At 43.8% G+C, this 16,799-nt stretch overlaps 1 protein-coding gene and 1 long non-coding RNA gene across 3 annotated transcripts in view; both read left to right on the top strand.

Moving 5' to 3' along the window:
* The window catches only part of LOC148128753 (uncharacterized), a 271,070-nt gene extending 254,271 nt beyond the window's left edge, over positions 1-16,799 (top strand). The window contains exon 2 of the long non-coding RNA XR_015745922.1: positions 15,885-16,799. This is a non-coding gene — a long non-coding RNA (uncharacterized LOC148128753). The remainder of the gene's footprint in view (positions 1-15,884) is intronic.
* The window catches only part of LOC113426404 (glycine--tRNA ligase), an 87,677-nt gene extending 70,878 nt beyond the window's left edge, over positions 1-16,799 (top strand). For both annotated transcript variants that reach the window (XM_087946969.1, XM_087946968.1), the window contains exons 7-17: positions 621-766; positions 1,713-1,862; positions 3,733-3,895; positions 4,848-5,012; positions 5,697-5,805; positions 8,298-8,442; positions 10,012-10,097; positions 10,831-10,940; positions 12,012-12,105; positions 12,876-13,066; positions 14,224-16,799. In XM_087946969.1, the coding sequence (XP_087803095.1) occupies positions 621-766; positions 1,713-1,862; positions 3,733-3,895; positions 4,848-5,012; positions 5,697-5,805; positions 8,298-8,442; positions 10,012-10,097; positions 10,831-10,940; positions 12,012-12,105; positions 12,876-13,066; positions 14,224-14,349 (1,485 nt within the window). In that variant the 3' untranslated portion in view covers positions 14,350-16,799. The remainder of the gene's footprint in view (positions 1-620; positions 767-1,712; positions 1,863-3,732; positions 3,896-4,847; positions 5,013-5,696; positions 5,806-8,297; positions 8,443-10,011; positions 10,098-10,830; positions 10,941-12,011; positions 12,106-12,875; positions 13,067-14,223) is intronic.

The following is a 16,799-nucleotide window of genomic DNA, read 5'->3' as shown; positions in this document are numbered from 1 at the left end:
TTTGGAAACAGCGCAGGAGCTGCTCCTGGCCGTGCGTTTCCCTCGCTGGGAAAAGTCTTTCCCGGAACCACCTGTGCCTGTGGTTTTGTGCTGGTTAAATAAGCACTCGGTGGCCCTCGCTTTTCAAAGGAAGGGTGGACAGGTAGACTTCCAAAGGGAGAAACCGGGATAATTAATACAAGGGGTCCTTGACTTAACGATCACGATTGAACCCAACATTTCTGTTGCTGAGCCAGATGGTTCTTAAGTGAGTTTTTGCCCCGTGCTTATGCTCTTCCTTGCCACCGTTGTTAAGCAAGTCGCTGCCGTTGTTAATTTAGTCCCACGGTTGTTAACTGAACCTGGCGTCCCCATCAACTTTGCTTGTCGGAAGGTCACCAGGACACTGCAACCGTCATGAGTATGAATCAGTTGCCAAGCATCTTATTTTGATCACAGTTTTGAACACTGGGGTGCTGCGACAGGCACTCTTGCGAAAAACGATCCTGCCGCTTGTTTTCAGTCCTGTTGTGACTTCGAGCGGTCACTAAATGAACTGCTCTAACCAAGGACTACCTGTATTAGACTGGATCATATCTTCCTGGGTAAATAAGACAGTCTTTGTTTTTTTTTCCTGCTAGCTGGACAACTACAGTCAGGAGCAACTTGCAGATCTGTTTGTCAATTACAACGTGAAGTCCCCCCTAACCGGAAATGACCTCACCGCTCCAGTATCTTTCAATCTCATGTTCAAGACCTCCATTGGCCCTGGAGGAAACATGCCTGGGTATGTGGGTGTATGGAAAAGGGGTTGGGGGACGGACGGACGGACGGACAGGGTGTTCGGGTTTTACTGGATTTCAATTTGTCCCTGCATTTGTGCTTCCAGCTGGTTGAGTTTCCTTATTTGAGGGAGGATCTGGGGATCGTTGCTTCATTCTGGTGGACAGGATGACCCATCCCTCCAAAGAGAAAAGAAACCGCAAGGTGTGCCGGAGGACAGCCCACAAAAACTCTGCCTTGTAGTTTCCTCACATCTGGGAAGATCTAGCAGACCTAATGCCAGGGGATTCACATTAGAGACAGTTCAGGGGAATTCTGGGAGTTGAAGTCCATTTGTCTCAGAAACCCTGCTTTTTAGGGGCGCAGGGCAAAGCGAACTGAGTGGGAATCAATATACCGGGCTCTGTCAGGGCAGTTATTATTATTGCTGGTAGTCCTCAACGTAAGACCAACAATAGAGTACAAAATTTCTTGTTGCTAAACAAGACAGCTGTAGAGTGAGTTTTGCTCCATCGTGCGGCCATTTTTTTTGCCACAGTTGTTAAGTGAAATACTTCAGTTCAGTTAGTAACATGCTTGTTAAATGAATCTGGGCTTCCCCGTTGACTTTGCTTGTCAGAAGGTCGCCAAAGGGGATCACGTGACCCCCCGGGATATTGCAACCGGCGTAAAAGTGAACCAGTTGCCAAGCGCCTGAATTTGGGATCACGTGACTCTGGGGGATGCCTGACCATAAGTCAATATTGTTTTCCATTGCTGTTGTAACTTCAAGCAGTCACTAAACAAATGCTTGTAGGTTTTGAGGACTACCTGTTCAACTATTAGTTCCTCATAGTAGGAGGGATTTCCACAAAGATACATTTGGGAAACTGGGCTGTCTTGTCTTGCTATCAGCTGCTAAGAGCTCCCTGCTTTCTGTTTCTTCCAATTTTCTCCCCCTCCCCTGATAGATACTTGAGGCCAGAAACCGCACAGGGAATCTTTCTAAACTTCAAACGCCTTTTGGAATTCAACCAGGGCAAACTGCCTTTTGCTGCTGCTCAGATCGGCAATTCTTTCCGGAACGAAATCTCTCCTCGCTCAGGTCTCATCAGGGTCAGGTAATTGCTCTGAAAATTTGGGTAAAGAGTGGGAGGGGACTTGGTCCTTACTGAATTTGATAGATGTATTGATTTTATTTTTACTGGTTCATCCTATTTTTACAGCCGCCTCAGTTATAATCAAGGGAGTCTAGTGACACACAACAAAAGCTAAAATAATATACAGGGAGTCTTCGAAAATCCCTGTTGCTAACTGAGACCCTTGTTAAGAAAATTTTGCCCCATTTTACGACTTGTCTTGCCATGATGGTCATAAATGTGAAATGTCACAAGTCCCTTTTTTCAGTGCTGTTGTAGCTTCAGGCGGCCACTAGGCAAACTGTCGTAAGTTGAGGACTACCTGTGTTCTTTTTATTATTGTAAGTTGTCCAGAGTTGCCTTTTGTGGCAAGATGAGCAGCAAATTACATGCTATTTTCCACAAGCTCCCGAAGTTTGATTACATGATCATGGGGAATGCTGCAGTTGGCTTGTAAGTACAAGAACTGATCATAAGTCACTTTTTCCAGGACATTGTGGCTTTGGACAGTTGCTAAATGAACGGTTGTAAGTCGGGGACTATAACTACCTATAAGCCGAGGACTACCTAGTAAATCCTAGACTGTGTAAGATTTAGAGATCAAAATGGCTTTACAAATGCCTCCTTCTCAGAATGCACTTGTACATCCAACTCCGCTTTTCCTGCTATCGGCCTAAATCTGCACTTCCCCAAGCTCCCTCTAGTGATAAAATCACCACTTTCAGCTGCCTTGCAATGTACCGAGTTTTGGTTTTTTTGTTTTCTTCTTAAATCTTTTGTTATCGTATGTCACAGAGAAAGCAGCATTAGGGAGGGTTTTTTTTTTGTGATAAAGAGGACACTGAATATTTGGCTCTTTGAAGACGCAATGCTTGAGTTACAACCTGCCTTCTATGTTCATAAGTCATAACATTTGTAAAACAGGTTAGTCACCAGGTTGGTCACATACTGACCCAACTTGACAACATTTTTCTTAGTGGTTAAGCAGATAGCAGTAGCACTTAGGGTTATATAAATGCTTCACAGTGCTTTACAGCCCTAATGGAATGGGCCAACTCGCCGTGGGACAATTTGCTGTGGGACCATTTAACAATTCTATTTAATTATTTAAAATAAGTAAAAAATATTTTTAATTTTTTCCACTCACATTTCATTCTGTTCCCTCCTTTTGCGTCCTTTTTTAAATGATTCTATTCCACTATTTGTTTGATATTAGTGTAACGTTTTCCCACAGCAAGTTGGCCGTAGCAAGATAGCTCGGTGAGTTGACCATGGAAAACTGTCATAGACCCCTCTCTAAGCGGTTTACATTGTCAGCCTATTGCCCCCAGCAATCTGGGTCCCCATTTTACCCATCTCGGTAGGATGGAAAGCTGAATCAACCATGAGCTGGTCAGGATCAAACTCCTGGCTGTGAGCAGTGAGTCAGCGTCCAGTACTGCATTCTAAAATGCGGTTGTGTGACCACTACGATGAAGTGAATGTGGTGGTCATAAGTGCAAGCCCACAGTTCGCGTTAGGCACGGTTTTGCCAAAACCCAGGAGTAAGTGCCAGTTTTTTTTGTTTTTTGCAAAATCGTCGTAAAATTCAGTCTCTTGACCACAGGCTGCCGCAAACGATCGCAAATGATTGCATTGCCAAGCATCTGAAGTGTGGTTACATGAGCAAGGACCGTGTTGATCGTTGGATCTTTAGATCCAGGTTGTAAGTCGCCCTTTTCGGGCAGGTCATAACTTTGAATGGTCGCTAAGCAGCCATTCGTAAATTGAGGACTGTCTGTATCCCCCTAAGATTTGCTTTCTTCATCAAGAGACATTACAATCCGAAGCATTTCTCTCTTTTGTGTTTCAGGGAATTCACAATGGCAGAAATAGAACATTTTGTGGACCCCAGTGAAAAATGTCACCCTAAGTTTCAGAATGTAGCCGACCTCCACATCCTCTTGTATTCTGCCAAAGCCCAGACCAGTGGGCAGCCAGCCCGTGTCATGCGTTTGGGGGATGCCGTTGAGCAGGTAAGGACTCTGGGGCGTTCTTGTGAACAGGAAAAAAATCCTCTTGACTCCCTTAGTCTTACATTCAGTGTGGAAGGAGAATGAAATCAGAAACAGACAACGCCTGGATTTGTGGAAATGTTCAAGCCATTTGCAACGGAGTTTGAGGAGTTGGACTTCCAGTTCCAGAATCTCTATCCATCATTGCCATCTTCCGCTGGGGTTTAAGCACAGAGAAAACCTGGGCTACGAAACATTGGGAAGGCTGCTTGGCAGCCTTCAGAGAGAGCACGACTGGATGGGGAATTCTGGGAGTTGAAGCCCACATATCTCAAAGCTGCCTTGGTTAAGAAACACCGAGGTAAAATAGTCATGATTGAATACTCCTCATGCCCTAAGGAACCTACATAACGTGTATCTGAGAAGAGATTTCAGAATTTTGAGAGAAAATGCAGAAATCCCTGTCCAGCGAAACTGAGGCGGCAGGGGGATTGGGGTGACATGGTCTAGGGGGAGCATGAGGCAGTCTTCCAGTACTGAAAGAGAAGAGGGGTTCGACATATTCTCCAAGGCAGCTGAAGGCAGGACAAGAAGCAACAGAGGAAAACTAATTAAGGAGAGAACCAGTCTCGAACCAAGGAGAAATGTTCTTAATAGGCAGTGGGAACAATTAATCAGTGGAAAGGCTTTCCCTCAAGAAGTTGTGGGTGCTTCAACACTGGAGGTTTTTAAGAAGAGCCACTTTTCTGGAGTATTATAGTAGGGGGTTGGACTAAAAGACCTCCAGGTTCCCTTCCTGCTCTCTTATTTTGTATTCTACTGGCTAAGAATTTGCGGAATTGCATTGCCAGGATCTTTAGATGCCAAGGATGGGAAGGCTTGGAAGTTCCCTGAAGAAAAGTTCTTCTCCTTTATGCCTCCTTACAGTGCTTGTTCCTTTGAAAAACTTCCTTGCTTCTCTTTGCTTCCCCAGGGTGTTATTAACAATTCCGTCCTGGGCTACTTCATTGGCCGGATCTATCTCTACCTCATCAAAGTTGGCATCTCTCCAGAGAAACTTCGCTTCCGGCAGCACATGGAGAACGAGATGGCTCATTACGCATGTGACTGCTGGGACGCGGAGTCCAAAACCTCCTATGTAAGCAATAGCAATAGTGCTTGCATACCGCTTCACGGTGCTTTATATCCCTCTCTTGAGTAGTTGGCAGAGTCAGCTTATAACACCCCCCCAACAATCTGGGACCTCGGATGGATGGAAGGCTGAGTCAACCTTGAGCTGGTCAGGATTGAACTGCTGGCAGGCAGCAGAATTAGCTTGCAATACTGCATTCTAACCACTGTGCCACCACCCAAATGCCAAGCTTTTGAGTTCTTGGGTGGGAAGCAGAGGTGGATATTCAGCAGGTTCTGACCAGTTTTGGAGAACCGGTAGCGGAAATTTTGAGTAGTTTGGCAGTAGTTCTGGAAAACCAGCAAATGCCCTAAGGAACCTACGTAATGTGTATCTGAGAAGAGATTTCAGAATTTTGAGAGAAAATGCAGAAATCCCTGTCCAGCGAAACTGAGGCGTATCCTTTATACCTGCCACGCCCACCAAGCCACGCCCACAGAACCGGTAGTAAAAAAAATTTGAATCCCACCACTGGTAGGAAGCCCAAGTTGTAGGTGGGTGTGCGGGTGGGTGCATGCATATGTGCATCTTAAGGTGAACTGTTATAAACCTGAGCCTGAAACCTTTTATCCCAAGTGTCTGGAGGTTCTCCATGTCATGATTTGTCTAAAGCGAAGGCCTCATTTTATTCTGTTATTTTTACTTTTCCAGGGTTGGATTGAAATTGTTGGCTGTGCTGATCGCTCCTGCTACGACCTCTCGTGCCACGCCAGAGCCACCAAAGTCCCTCTCGTTGCTGAGAAGCTTTTGAAGGAGCCGATATCCTTTTCTGAAAGAAAGCCACGGCTGTGTTCTGTGGCTGGTTCCGTCCATTTTGACGTGGATGAGCTTTACAAGCCTTCGGGGCCACTAAAGTAAAATCAAGGAACTGCTCTGAGCTAAGAGCTGTGGTTTTTTTTTTTCCTGCGATGCCACCATCAACCTGAAGTGAGATATCAACGATCTCAGTTCAGGTGGTCCTTGATTTATAACTAATTGCTTAGCAATTAATTCAAAGTTACAATAGACCCTGAAAAAGTTTGGATAACCAGATGCCCCCTCAGGCCACGTGGGTGCAAATTGGGCATTCAGCAAGCGGCCCTCACTTGCAACTGTTTGTAGCATCCTGGGGTCACATAACTGCAATGTACTTTTTTCTTTTTTTTGGAAAGCGGTATTTGCTTCTGTTGTTCAGCAAAAAAAAACAAAAAAACCCTGTATAGTGGGTTCGCTTAACATCTGTGATGTTTGCTTAAGGACCACTGGGGGAAAAAAAAAGTTGTGAAATTGGGTACGGTCATGTGGTGACTCGCTTTATGATTATCACAAGTTACGACCAAAATTAAGGTCTCAATTTTGGTCATATGTTGAGGACTACTTTGTGCCCTATGCTGCAGCTAGCTCTTGCCTCACTTCCTTGAATACCAGTGGCTTGTTGGGAGGCTAATCCAGTTCTTTAAAAGTTGAAATTGTCAAATGTTTTGAAAGACTGCATAGAGAAGAGGCAGCTTGAGCAGCTTCTGGGTTTGAAAGTTAATGAATGAATGAATAAATGAATTCTTTATTGGCCAAGCGTGATTAGACACACAAGGAATTTGTCTTGGTGCATATGCTCTCGGTGTATATAAAATATACATTCATCAAGAATCATAAGGTGCAATGCTTAATAGGGTACAAATAAGCAATCAAATCATACTAGAAAACAGTCAATATAAATCATAATAGATGAGAGGGGGGATGAATGGATGAATAGAAATAGATAGATGGACAGATGAAAGAGATATGGATGATAGAAATAGATGAGAGAGGGAAGATGAATGGATGAAGATAGAATAGAATTCTTTATTGGCCACGTGTGATTGGACACACAAAGAATTTATCCTGGTGCATATGCTCTCAGTGTACATAAAAGAAAAGATACATTTGTCAAGAATGATAAGGTACAACACTTAATAGTTATAGGGTTATATAGTCATAGGGTATATAGTATATAGAATATAGTCATAGGGTACAATAAGCAATCAAATCATACTAGGAAACAAAATCGTAAGGATACAAGCAACAAAGCTAAGTCATACAGTCACAAGTGGGAGGAGATGGGTGAAAGTAAGGATGGGATTAGTAATAATAATAGTAATGCAGACTTAGTAAATAGTTTGACAGTGTTGTGGGAATTAGTTGTTTAGCAGAGTGATGGAATCCAGGAAAAACTCCTTGTGTCTAGTTGTTCTGGTGTGCAGTGCTCTGTATAGCGTCGTTTTGAGGGAAGGAGTTGAAACAGTTTATGTCCGGGATGTGAGGGGTCTGTAAATATTTCCACAGCCCTCTTTTTGACTCGTGCAGTATACAGGTGCTCGATTGAAGGCAGGTGGGTAGTATTTTTTTTTTTTTTTTTGCAGTCCTAATTATCCTCTGAAGTCTGTGTCTGTCCTGTTGGATTGCAGAACCAAACCAGACAGTTATAGAGGTGCAAATGACAGACTCAATCATTCCTCTGTAGAACTGTACCAGCAGCTCCTTGGGCACTTTGAGCTTCCTGAGTTGGCACAGAAAGAACATTCTTTGTTGTGCTTTTTTGATGATGTTTTTGATGTTAGGTCTCCATTTTAGGTCTTGAGATATGATAGAACCTAGAAATTTGATTTTGTGAAGCCACTGAATAGCTGAAGAAGAGGGGGGGCCTTACAATCCCTAATCAAAGTTTTGCATCTTGAGAAATAATTCTCCACTTACAGCTATTGATTTAGCAACCATTTAAATTTATAACAGCAGTGAAAAAAATAATTTATAATTGGTCCTGTGATCCAGATTTAGGCATTTGGTAACTGACATGTATTTATGATGGTTGCAGTGACCTGGAATAGTATGATCACTATCCCACTATTCCCAGTTGGCTTCCGACAGGAAAGCTGAGAAACTTAATGGGGAAAGCTGGATTCCCTTAACAACCATGGTAAAAAGATTTTAAAACTGGAGCAGCTCACTTAACAACTGTCTCATTTAGCAATGAAAATTCTGGTCCCGGTTGTGGTCGTTAATCGAGGGCTACCTCTGATGGCGTAAAGAGAAGGACATAAAACAAGATCACTTAACGACCTCCTTGCTTAGCAATGGAAGTTCTGCTCCCAATTGTGATCATAATTCGAGGACCCACCTGTGAAAGCGCGAAAGAAAGGGTGGGAAAGATCAGTTTTTAAAAAGTATTTACCTGCCCCATGTGACATCCTATGCACAAACACACTTGCAGTTGGATTCCTTAGCGCCACCTGTACAGAATCGCCAACGTGGTTCAGTTTGAAGCCAACAAGGGAGCCATAGGAAAGGCATACAAGAAGGATGCCAAGCTGGTGCTGGAGTATCTTGCCATCTGTGATGAGTGTTACATCAGTGAGATGGAGACACAGCTGAGTGAAAAAGGGTAAGCTGAGCCTGGCAGATCTCGGTCTCCTTGGGAATCGTGTGAGTCAAGGATTTTTAAACCCAGCATTCCAACAGAATAAATGTGGAAATCCGGCGCGATTCTATGGAGTTGAATCTTATTAGTGGCCTAGAGGTGAATCTTATTAGTGGCCTAGAGGTGAACTTGGTTTCCACCCAGGAGGTTGAGAGTTCAATCCTAGGCAATGGCAGACGTTGCTCTATTAGGGAGAAAATATCTGCTGTGAACTCTGCATAGGAAGGGCATCCGGCCAATAAATGCTCACGCTCCATTCAAGTTGCCCCAGCTCCACCCCAATGCAAGGAATTATGGGGTCGTAAAAAGAAAACATTCTCTTATTTCACAATACTTATTGATGGATCTTCGTGGCGCCTTTCAGAGAAATGATAATAAAACCAGTAACAATAACCAGCAGTCACCAAGTGACTTGCAAGAGCAGCTTCTTATAAAGAAACCTGCAGCCACCTAAGAGTGAGCTGACGCGTGTGCAAGGCACAGTTGTAAGAACTAATTAGGTTTTGTTGGTGCAACGAATCTTTAATTGGAATCTCTGCTTTTGAGGAGCCTAAATTTCTTCTTAGCATCAGAGTGCATGGATTGCAACCTCCATCACCAGTTCCTTGTTGCGTGTTTATTTATTTACTAACTAACTAACTATTCCTTTCATCTCACTGTCAAGCTAGTCTGGGTGTCTTACAGCATCATAGAAGCATAATATAAATAAAACAATGAAAACATCATCCCAAAGGTGCATTTTTTCCAAAAGGCAGTTGGACTTTCTTGGTTTTTTTCCCCCTCCTCTTTGAAAACATTTCACTTCTCATCAATGAATTGAAGATGCTACTTGAGTGAACAGCGAAATATTTTTTAAAGAAAAAACAAAGTCTTTTAGAAAAAGCACCTTTGGGACCACCATGAACTGAATGATTTAAGAATCTCTATAAACATCAACAACGTTAAAACATTCTGCAATAAGAATTGAAACACTAACATTAATAAAAATCTAGATAAAAAGGGGCCGATAGGTAAACAGGTGGGATCTTCTAATCTACTAACCTCCTCCAGAGTGGGAGGCGCCCATGGGGACTCCAGTCAACTGGCCCAACCTTCTTGGCCTGCTAAAAGGGCCAACAAGATTTTAAGGCCCCTTTGGTAGGCCAAGAAGGTTGGGCCAGGTCTCCCCTCAAATGACACAGTATCCCAGGATGGGACCCACAAGAGGAAAAACTCTTCTGGATCCCCCGGCCAGAATTCCTTGACCGACAGGGACCGTGTCATGCCGCTTCTGTTGGCAGGTGAGGGCAGGCCAATCCCATTGGGGTGAGGATGTTCCTCAGGTAGCCATAAAGGGCTTTCAAGGTGATCACCAATGCCTTGAATTGGACCCAGAAGGAAACTGGCAACCCATATCGATCACATAATAATGGTGTCACACAAGCCGCTCCGGAATTGTCAGCCCTCTGCATTGTGTATCAGCTGTAGCTCCCCAAATATCCTTTTAGCTCCATAGTTCAGCATCCTTTTGACACCCCTTTCTCTCCCTGATAGGGAATTTACAATTGAGACAGAAGGGAAAACCTTTCAGGTAACAAAGGACATGGTCAACGTGAAGAGATTCCAGAAAACCTTGCATGGTAAGTAGAGCTGCTTCAAGCTGAAGTTCCAAAAATCACCTTCAGGGGGCAGCAGAATGTTACAATTCCCTTTCTTTCTTTCTTTCTTTCTTTCTTTCTTTCTTTCTTTCTTTCTTTCTTTCTTTCTTTCTTTCTTTCTTTCTTTCTTTCTTTCTTTCTTTCTTTCTTTCCTTCCTTCCTTCCTTCCTTCCTTCCCTCCCTCCCTCCCTCCCTCCCTCCCCCCCTTCCTTCCTTCCTTCCTTCCTTCCTTTCTTCCCTCCCTCCCTCCCTCCCTCCCTCCCTCCCACTTCCTTCCTTCCTTCCCTCCCTTCCTTCCTACCACCTAAGGACACTGATGATAAAAAACTTTTCAAACCTTTATTGTCAGAGTACAACATGTGTACAATGAGATGAGCCTCCCATGGTGCACCCCCAACACAATACAGTTCCCAGTGAAAGACGGAAAATCCCTAACCCAGTGAATCCTCCTAACAAACACACAATCTTGTTGCACCATGTGGACTTACTGCACGTCGTGCCGGCCCCGCAAGTCACTCGTACTGTGTTATTGTAAAGTTATTTTCCGTTCCAGAGTCTTGACAGCCCACGGATAAAGCCTGTTCTTCAGCCTGTCTGTGTGGCTGCCTGTGCTTCTATATCTCCATCCCGAGGGTTGTGAGTCATTCCAAGTTTAAAACAGTCTTAAACTTGGAAACGTACATAGTTTGTTTGACCTTTGCCTCTTGTTTCCTAGTGGAAGAGATTGTCCCCAACGTGATCGAACCTTCCTTTGGGCTTGGAAGGATCATGTACACGATATTTGAGCATACATTCCACATCAGGGAGGGAGATGAACAGCGAACGGTAGGATTTCTTTCTAAGGCATTGACCTAGGGAACCCTGAATTACAGGTAGTCCTCAACTTATGACCACAGTGAGGCCCAAAATTTCTGTCGCTAAAGCAGGACAGTTTTTTAAGTGAGTGTTACCCCCATTTTGCGGCCTTCCTTGGCACAACAGTGGTTAAGGGAATCCTTGCAGTGGGCAATGATTGTTGAATGAATCTCACTTTGCCGATCAGAAGGTTGCAAAAGGGGTCATGGGGTGACCCCGGCATCCTGCAACCGTCGTAAATATGAACCAGTTGCCAAGTTTCTGAATTTTGATCATGGGTCTGTGGGGATGCCGCAACCTTTGTAAGTGGGAAAAATGGTGATGTCACATTTTTCAGTGCCCCTGTAATTTCAAATGGTCACTAAATGAAATGTAAGATGAGGACTACCTGCGCTTATTAGATTTTTAACCTGCCTTCATTGCTTTATAAATGGATCAAGTGATGAAAAGACGTATGATCCCTGCCTCCTATTTCCCCCAAAACAACAGTCCTGTGAGGTGGGCTAGGGTGAGACAGAGGGACCGGTCCAAAGTCACCCAGCCGGCTTTCATGCCTAAGGCGGGACTAGAACTCACCGTCTCCTGGTGATTGGCTCAAAGTCACCCAGCTGGCTTTTATCCTTAAGGTGGGATTAGAACTCACTGTCTCTTAGTGAGTGGCTCAAGGTCCCCACCATTGGTTTTCATGATTAAGGCAGGCTTAGAACTCGCTGCCTCCTGGTTTTTAAACCAACATCTTAACCACTATACCAAAATGGTATAGAAATGCAGAAATGCAAAAAGTTAAGGCTATTCGGTATTGTACCATACTGACAAGAGTTGGAAGTAACTGTCTTTTTTGGGTTTTTTTTTATCCCTACACCATCCCTTTGCTCCTTTTTTCCCCTCATCTTTATTTTCATTTGTGTTTTATGATATATTTTCATAACATTTCTTGAAGAGGAATGTTCCAAACAGTCGTAAATCGCCACGCGAAGATATTGATTCTACCAGCTCCCACTTTTTTCTGAGCGGCTGCTTGCTGTTTTCTCTTTGTAACAGTACTTCAGCTTCCCTGCTGTGGTGGCTCCGTTCAAATGCTCCGTTCTTCCTTTGAGTCAGAACCAGGAATTCATCCCGTTTGTGAAGGAACTCTGTGAGTAAAAAGCTTCCCTGTAAATAGTCATGGTCTGAATGAATTGTTTCTGGAAAGGGGACTTGCGCGTAGTCCTTGACTTACGACTTCGATTGAGCCAATTCCATGAATGGCAGAATTCACGTTTTCCTTATTTCAGTCCTAAAACAACCTGTAGAGTTTGCTGTGTTTTTGGGACGCGAGAGGGGCTGCGTTTTTCCAAAGATTTTATCCTGTAAATAAGGCTCTCCTTTACTTACAGAAGCTAAGATTCCTAGCCAGCAATTTGGGGACCCATACTACATTCATCTTTACAGATAGTTCTTGACTTACGACTGGTCGTTTAGTGATCATTCAAAATTAGGAGAAAATTATGACTTGCGATCAAAGCTCTACTGACTGTCCCCCACAATCACTTGATTGCGCAGCGACTGGCTCACATTTATGGCTGTTTGCAGCATCAGGTAGTCATGTGGCCATGATTTATGACATTTTTTTTTTGCTGCAAACAGGCATTTATTTATGGTTTCCAGCAAAAACTGCCCATTATGGATAATGCATTCACTTAAAGAACACAAGTTCACTTAACAATAACGATTCACTTAACTACCACAATTTGTGTGTGTGTATCAGACATAATCATTTGATGACTCACTTAATGTCCATAATTCCGGGCTCAACCATGGTCTTATGTCAAGGACTACCTGTAAGCTTTTCCAGACAAGACAAATCAGTAAGGGACTTTGTATGTAGTAAGGAATCAAGCCTCCACACCTTTTTTTAAAAACCAGCTGAAGCCTTGACCAGAAATGGGGTCTCCCACAAAGTGGATGATTCTTCTGGATCCATCGGCCGGCGGTACGCGAGGACGGATGAAATCGGGGTGGCATTTGGGATTACGATTGACTTCGACACCGTCAACAAAACCCCACACACAGCTACCTTAAGAGATCGCGACTCCATGCGGCAGATACGGGCCGAGGTAAGTTGGCCTGTGGGCAGCAGAGGTAGAGGTGGCTTTTGCACAAGGGTTGGGGGAGTAAAAAAATGCAGAAAATAAAAATATGCCCTTGGGAAGGAAAGTTGGAGAGAGAAAAAAGCCTCACAAACACCCACTCACAGAATCCGTATCCATCTCTATCAACCAGCATTTTTCAACCTGGGCAGCTTTTAAAGACATGTGGACTTGAATTCCCAGGATTCTGGTAGTTGAAGTTCACACGTCTTAAATATAAGTTAGAATTTGCTGCGAGATCTTCTGGATGATGGATGGATTGTAAATATTTCGAATAAAGATATACTGAACTTCAGTGGAGAGGCTAGAAGTCCCCAGGGCTTCCTTGTTGCATCCAGAGAAGGACCAGTTAAGAAAGGAGGTGAAGGCCAATGTGGAGTGCTGAAAGTCACCCTCTTGGGTGGAGATGGCTGGGGGACAGGAGATGCTGTTCTCTCGTGGTGAACGTCTTTGAAGAGCCTAAATCATCCAATTCGCGCTTGTCTCAAAGGTACTTTTCTAAAAAAAAAAAGGTATTTTCCTTGGAAGACGTTTCGCTTCTCATCCTAGAAGCTTCTTCAGTTCTAACTGAAGAACTAAAGTTAGCACCGAAGAAACTTTTTTTGGATGAAAAGCAAAACATTTTCCAAAAAAAAAAAACAACAACGTCCAGTGGTCTTTTGGAAAAGCACCATTGTGTTCTCTGGTGGTGGTAGGTGTGTTTGCCTTGCTGCATCTGGCTTTGTGGGGAGAAATTGACCCCTCTGGCAGTGGTGGGATTCAAAATATTTTGCTACCAGTTTTTTGGGTGTGGGCTTTGCGCGCACATGAAGCGTTCTAAACGGGGCAATTTTAAGCATGATGAAAATTTACCTTCAGCACTGGTGATTAAAATAGCTGAGGCGTGCTATCAGCTGAGCTACAAACAGGAAGTATAGGACAGGAAAAGGGCGGGTGTGGGTGGGCGGGGCCAACTGCTGGGCGGCGCTTCCAGATCGCTAGAAACCAGTGCGAACCAGCAGCATACCAGCTCTGCCCCTGGACTAAGTCCCCGCGCATGACTTTCTTGCATTCTGGAAGAGCCTCAGGGACATGGACGCTCAATCCTGGATTGATCAGTATGTCACCTGTTCTTGCTTTTTTAGACCTCCAATCTACCAGTCCTGGTGGGCGACCTGGCCAACGGCAACATAACTTGGGCTGATGTGGAGGCCAAGTACCCTCCCTTCGAGGGTCAAGAGACAGGCAAGAAGGACGCGATGGAGGTCTGAAGCTAATGGCGGAAAGGAAACCTTGTCACGAAGTCTACTTTTAATTGTCTGCATTAATAGAGATTTTATGATATGTGTTATTTGACATGGCTTTGTTCGCACACCCAGGGCCCCCCCCTGGTTATCCAGTCCCTTAATTCCCATCTCCAATAACCCCAATTAAAATGGCTTAAAACAGACCAGGTTGTCTTAACGGTTGCTGTCTTAATGTCAAGTCTCTCCTTTGTAGGAGGCCACCAGTTTGGCCTAGTGCAAGGATTTCCAAACTTAGCAATTTGTGGGCTTCTTCTCCCAGAATTCCTCAGTCATGCTGGCTGGGGAATTCTGGGAGTTTAAGTTCACAAGTCTTAAATCCGTCAAGTTTGGAGACCCTGGTCTAGTGGTTAAGACATCAAGGTAGAATCAAGAGTTCAAGTCCCATCTTAGCCATGAAAGCCAGGGTTGTTGTTGTTACTGTTGTTGTTGTGGGGAAACTAAGATGAAGGTATGCTGGATATGTTTGCCACCTTGAGTTATTTGTAAAAAATAAATGTGGGGTAAAAAAATAATAACAAATAAAATCAGTTCCTTCCTTAATGTTACCCTGCAGATATTTCTTGGCTTTTGAAGGAAGGAACTGATTTCATTTGTCATTATTTTTTGCCCCACATTTATTTTTTACAAGTCACTCAGGGTGGCTCTTAGCAATTATTTGAAATTCAATCAGACAGCCAGGAATATTTACAATCCAGTTCTGAATTTCTGAGTGCTGCCACCTCCCCAGTCACGTGACCGCAGGTTGATCACAGGTAGGATTCAGCCAGTTCTCACCTGTTCGTCCAAACCTTAATTAATTGCTTATGCAGTTCAGAGAAACGGCTAAAAATAAAGTGCAAGAGTTTTTTTTTTCCTCTCCCCCTTCAGTTAACAGCTCAGGGCAGACAGCCAAGAATAGTTTAACAGCTGGAATGCAGCTATACATCATCAGTCAAGTCAATAAACAACAGGGCAGGGAAACGCATCCATCACCTATCTAGGGATGGGATTAACCTCTTCCCTTCAGGGAGAAGGACATGGTTACAAACATCAGCTGATACTCCCTGGAGTTCCCCAAGACCTTTTATAGCTGCTGCAGTGTTGGCTACTTCTTGTTTCTTCCTGGGGGGGAAAAATTCAGGAGGGGGACAATGCAGCTTGATCCTACAGGCCATGAATTTAATGCATATACGATCCAGCCAGCTGTATTGCTTCAATGGTGGAAATTCAATGGTGGAGAAAGTAAGGTTCTGCATTTAGGCAAGAAAAATCAAACGCACAGGTACAGTATAACTGAGATGGATCTCAGAGTCCTAGTGGACAACCATTTAAATAGGAGCCAGCCATGTGCAGCAGCTGCCAAAAAAGCCAACACAGTCCTAGGCTGCATAAACAGAGGGATAGAATCAAAATCATGTGAAGTTTGTTAATACCACTTTATAAGGCCTCGGTAAGGCCACACTTGGAATCCTGCATCCAGTTTTGGTTGCCACAATGTAAAAAAGATGTTGAGACTCTAGAAAGAGTGCAGAGAAGAGCAAGAAAGAGGATTAGGAGACTGGAGACTAAAACATACGAACAGTTGCAGGAACTGGATATGTCTAGTCTGATGAAAAGAAGGACCAGGGGAGACATGTTAGCAGTGTTCCAATATTTGAGGGGCTGCCCCAAAGAAGAGGGAGTCAAGCTATTCTCCAAAGCACCAGAAAGCAAAACAAGAAGCGATGGGTGGAAACTAATCAGGGAGAGACGCAACTTAGAACTAAGGAGAGATTTCCTGACAGTTAAAACAATTAATCAGTGGAACAACTTGCCTCCAGAAGTTGTGTATGCTCCAATACTGAAAGTTTTCTATAGGTGAATTTCCTACAGGTAAAACCAATTAAGTTGGCCACACCCACCCAGTCACACGACTACCCAGTCATTAGGGCAGAGAACCGGTTAAATTATTTGAATCCCACCATTGATGTCGATGCTCCCAAACTGCCCCCACATTAGCCATTCTCAACATCGGGCAGTCATGTGATCACAATTTTATGACGATTTTGCTGAAAATTTTTCCGGCACTTCCGGTTTTTAGCAAGCAGGCCCACAGCAAACGATGGGTTTTTAACATAATGATTACCACACACACAAAAAGGTCATAAAATCAGGTTGGTCACTGCAACCATAAAAGGCAGGTTCCATTAGAGTCGTAAGTCGAGGACTGCTTGTATAGAAAAATGTTAACTCCCCATGCCAGAGTGTCTTTACATTTTCCTTCATTAAAACAGAATTCTCAGGTGAAATACCAAGGTGACATTTTCCCTGCTTTTTCTGAATAACTCTTCTTTGCTTGCTTTTGTGGCTTTTTGTATCCTGTTCTTGTCTGTTCCTTTGAAAAGATTGTATGTCTGTAGGTGCTTCTAAGCTTAACAAAGAGGTTTTGAGAACAC

This window comes from Notechis scutatus, chromosome Z (assembly GCF_049901735.1).
Source record: "Notechis scutatus isolate UNSWTSFEM ecotype Mainland chromosome Z, rNotScu1.2, whole genome shotgun sequence".
NCBI classification, from domain to species: Eukaryota; Metazoa; Chordata; class Lepidosauria; order Squamata; family Elapidae; genus Notechis; species Notechis scutatus.
Note: the sequence above shows the minus strand (reverse complement) of the source record. Positions and strands in the feature narration are given on the sequence as shown.